The sequence below is a fragment of the Musa acuminata genome, chromosome BXJ1-5 (genome assembly GCF_036884655.1).
Source record: "Musa acuminata AAA Group cultivar baxijiao chromosome BXJ1-5, Cavendish_Baxijiao_AAA, whole genome shotgun sequence".
Taxonomy (NCBI): domain Eukaryota; kingdom Viridiplantae; phylum Streptophyta; class Magnoliopsida; order Zingiberales; family Musaceae; genus Musa; species Musa acuminata.
In genome coordinates, this window is record NC_088331.1 from 16,507,719 (window position 1) to 16,512,187 (window position 4,469).

The 4,469-nt window shown below is 41.1% G+C and overlaps 1 protein-coding gene across 1 annotated transcript; it reads right to left on the reverse strand.

Moving 5' to 3' along the window:
• Nucleotides 1–318: 318 nt before the first annotated feature.
• On the reverse strand, nucleotides 319–3,112 carry LOC135673869 (expansin-A10-like). The gene is made up of 3 exons (XM_065183261.1): nucleotides 2,759–3,112; nucleotides 2,357–2,672; nucleotides 319–738 (listed from the first exon to the last, which is right to left on the reverse strand). Exons 1-3 carry the CDS (start codon nucleotides 2,958–2,960, stop codon nucleotides 429–431), a joined length of 828 nt encoding a protein of 275 aa, XP_065039333.1. The 5' UTR covers nucleotides 2,961–3,112; the 3' UTR covers nucleotides 319–428.
• Nucleotides 3,113–4,469: the final 1,357 nt, after the last annotated feature.

Sequence of the window (4,469 nt, forward strand, 5' to 3'; positions counted from 1 at the left end):
TTAATTTAGCTACGTATTAGACCTGATAGTATTTATTCATGTACAAAAATTTTAGTTTAACTTTATATCCCATCATACATATTAGAGATAGGCATCCGGAAGCAACATTAAGTTTATTAGCAAAAGTGAGTTCCAAAAACATAATCCATTAAACACCTTCCTGCTTTTTTATTTAACTTAAGTTTCATCTATCTTGGATGTAATTCGAATCCTATGAAGTCAGTCATAACACTTGAAAAGATCTCAGAACCATGACAAAAGAGCATACCATGACAAATTATACAAAAATGGAACTCTCTGCATGGGATAAATTCCAAATAAAATCTAATCTCCTCCGAATTAATCTCTTGTTTCTTGAATATGTATATCCACAATAGAAGTACAACAACAAGAAAAATGCTAATTTATAATAATAAGATTGTGATACATCAGAAGGGGAATTGCTTGCCGACATAGGTTTTGCCGAAATCCCAGTCCTTGGGGGCGACATTGTAGGAGGTCAGGGTGACACCGTCGCTGGAGGTGACCTCGAAGGACAATGCCTGACCCTTGAGGTCAGCACTGATGTGCCAATTCTGGCCCCAGGTTCGGCCCATGGGCAGCCACCCAGTCACTGACCCCTTTATCTTCACCGCCGTAACATCACCGGCACCTGCCACATTACTGATCAGCACTGTGTAGAAGAAGCCCTTGCCATCTATGGTAAACCGAACACCATCTTCTCTTATGCACTTGACCCTGTGTGCACAATTCCAAATTGCAAAATTTAGTGATACTCATCAAGTCAGATATATTACTCGCGACCACAAATTTATTTTGTTTCTAAAAGTATCAGACTATTGTTTCTTATATGGAGAGCTTCTGAGAGTCTAGATTTAATTTCGTCTGACGGAGAGTTGCAGTGAAACAAGAGACTGTGTGAGAACCAACAAAGCAGATGGTCATTAAAGACCACAGTTGGAAGTCAGTTTCTAAGCTTTGCACCGGTGAAAAAGGTAACCGCTGCAGAAAGAGGACCAAGTTCATTTAAACATCCTTTGCAACTTTGTTTGCTGTCTCCACCAACATTATAATGTGTTAAATAAATGGTAGACTAAAAGGAAGAGCTGAACTACTCAAGATGCAGAACTGTCAGTCCCTTATTAAAAGACAAGTGATTTCATCTTCAGTTCACCATCACAAAAGGATTAGTCCGGAGAGAAACTGAATGCTCCGTAGGAATAGTTAAAAATCCTTCAGTTGTTTACAGTTCTTGCAAACTTAAATGTAATACCAAATGGTATAGAGGTAACAGATACAGTGATAGCTGACATCTAGCGAAGCCAGCTATTAAAGAATTTCTGAAACTAACCCTAACATCGAATCAACTTATTCACAGTCATGGAACATCTCCAATCATAATTGGTATTAGGCTCTTGGCACATTATAAGGCCTTTTAAATTTGTCATGCATCAAGTCCAACACCAAGACCAATTCAATGATTGACAAACCACGCTGTTGGACAAAAAGCTAAATTTCTAAACATTGGCACATGGAATAAGAAGAAAGATGAAATAAATTTGTTGGTTGCTATGAAAATTATCTATATAACCCAAAGAAAAAGGTAAAAACTTCATTGAAGACTGTGTTTGTGTGAATTTATTTACATAAATAACTCTGCTTCCATTAAAGAAAACTCCACTTCATTTGTATCTATTCTAATTAAACTAAATCCACCTTTCCTTATCTTATCAAGTACAGAGATGGTGGTCGAATGTAGAATCAGATCTAACCAGAGACAGTTGCAGTTCCCTAAGATAAGATCAATTCAAGATGGTGGTCGAATGTAGAATCAGATCTAACCAGAGACAGTTGCAGTTCCCTAAGATAAGATCAATTCAAGATGGTGGTCGACTGTAGTTCCACACAATTTACACAGATGAACTAAGAAATTTGTCTTTGGTAAATGGGTTTGGTTGACCAACTCAACCTGGCCACAAAATGTCAACTTTTTTTTTTTTTCATCTTTAAATGATAAGTTCACTATGGGATGAGATCAGACAGAGGTGGATCATGAATCAGAGTCATGTATCCCCAGTCCTAGGCTAACTAAAGAATTTGAACCATTTCATGATGTGTCCAAGCATCAGATGAATCAGAGTCGAGTTCAACGCTACTCCATACTGAAGAAATCAAGTCATTTTCAGTTCAATCGAACATAATTTTCACCAATCACAAATCAAAATGAAGCCTTTCAGAATCTAATTCCAAATTGACCGTCATAAATGAACTCAATGTGGACAAGAAAGATAATAACCAAGAAGAGAGGATAAGGAAAAGCATCGTAGGGGTGAAAAGGAAGAAGTAGATCACGGACCTGCGGTACTGGATGGGCATGACGCCGGCCTTCCAGATGGCGATCTTCTCAAAGGCTTGGATAGGCATGAGGAGGTGGTGGTTGGGATGGTTGCAGATCCCACCTGCGTCCGCCGGGAGGCCGTAGTTGGGAGCGCAGAAATTGGTAGCGGTGAGCACGATGGAAGTCCCCGGCAGGCAGTAGCGCAGCTCCTCCACGCACCGCACCTCGTAACAGCCGCCGCACCCCGCGCCCTTCTCGAACAGCGCATCGCTCAGCCCCGCCGTCGCCATCCCGTACCCGCTCTTCCCTAGGTCGCCGTACCCGCACGCGCCCCCTGTCGGCCAGAAAACCAGTGAGATCCATCCACAGAGACAGGAGGAGCAAAAAGGGGGAAGGAAGGAGATTGAGATCGGAGCGGACCAAAGGTGTCGCGCGGGTCGGAGGCGGCGTAGTAGGAGGCATGGGCGGAGCGCCATTCCGTGAGAGCGGCAGCAGCATAGGAGGATGAACCCTGGTGAGCTGCGGCCAAGCGTGAGCGCAGAGAGTGGAAGAGGAAGAGGAGAGCGAATAATTGGCGGAGGTCGGACTTAGGTGGAGGTGGTAATGATGGTGTCGGCGGCATTTGTGGAGTGGGGAGGAGGTGGTGGTGGTGTTGAGAGAGTGCGGTGGAGACACAGGGCTGAGTTGCAATGGGGATGGGGCTGACGGGGAGTGGCGAAACTAAAAGCCAAGGGGAATGAGTGGGGAGTAGCGGTGATCGCACTTGTCTTTTAGCCTCGTTTGCGTGCTGCGGCTTTTGGCTTTAACAGGAGCTCACCGGTTACTTGGTTGGAGTGACGTGGGGACCTCCCTGTTGCTTCATATTGATCTCTAAGTTACTGTAGTTTTGATGAACTCCTGGCCATCTTTTTTAAAGAAAGCAATGTATGCTTCTCGATTTGGTATTGTTAATTTTGAAAGAAAGCAATGTCTGTTAATTTTGCATTCAAATGTCATACAGATTGAATTCTAGAGTATATATCCTTACGAGAAATCTATACAGAATGACGATCTATATCCGGTATTCTTAATCAGATTCTAGAGTCTAAATCTACGAACCAGACATAACTTTAATGGATCCGAAATGAGGACCAAATATCTTTCCATTGTCGAGTTTCACGTGATCAAACCCATTATCATCGATGTGTGCAGTGAATGACAATCTGTGTGTTTATAAAAGACAAGTAAATATTTAACTTAATTTTATTGGGTGTACATTAAAAAACTAAGAACAAAAGTATAAGTATAAGCCCAGAGCTTAATTAAAAAAATATATAAATATTTACATTGTTACGGTTCCCTACGAGGGAACAAAGATTCGTAGTCAATGTGCTAAGATTGTCGTCCATCGCCCTTCCTTTTTATAATTGTTTACCATGCAATCCATCCGGCACTTCCCACAACCACAACAACTCAGTCTCTTGTCCCTCGATCGCAACGCAACATTTATATGAAGACGTAACAAGCAATTAAAACTTCAGCGTCCGTCAATTTCTACAGTCCCATCCAACCTTCTCCTAATAATTCCCTTGGTTACAGCATTACTCATTGGCATACGACATATATCTATCTGTCTTTTGGACCTTTAAGTGGAGGAAAGTAGGCTTGGCCTCCGGTAGATCCATCAGATTTGGTTTTGTCTTCCTTTAATGACAAAAAAAACCAAAAAACGATGGCTATTTCCCCGTTGGATAAAATAATATGATATCTGAATTACTCTCTCATGAATATTGAAATTATTAATTGTATCTGGATTTGTTTGGCCCCTCCCTTTTTAATAGAATTACAAGTGTACGATGTGCCTAGCGTTAAGTGATGATAGTTAGTTTTGAAGATATGACTGTCACCACATAGTTATTACAATCTCATTTATTATACCTTCGGACGGAATATATGAGATGGGTGATGATGTCTCTGGCAGCTACTTATTATGTTGAAAGTGAAGGTATTTTGTTGGAAGCTGCTTTATTGTCGCCTCCTAATATCAGATCCACTTACGATGTTGGAAATTTTTCAGTACAAGCTATAAATTTTTTGTTATACTAATTTAGAATCCGCTCAACATGTGTAGTTTTGTTGTTTTGTCTCTTTG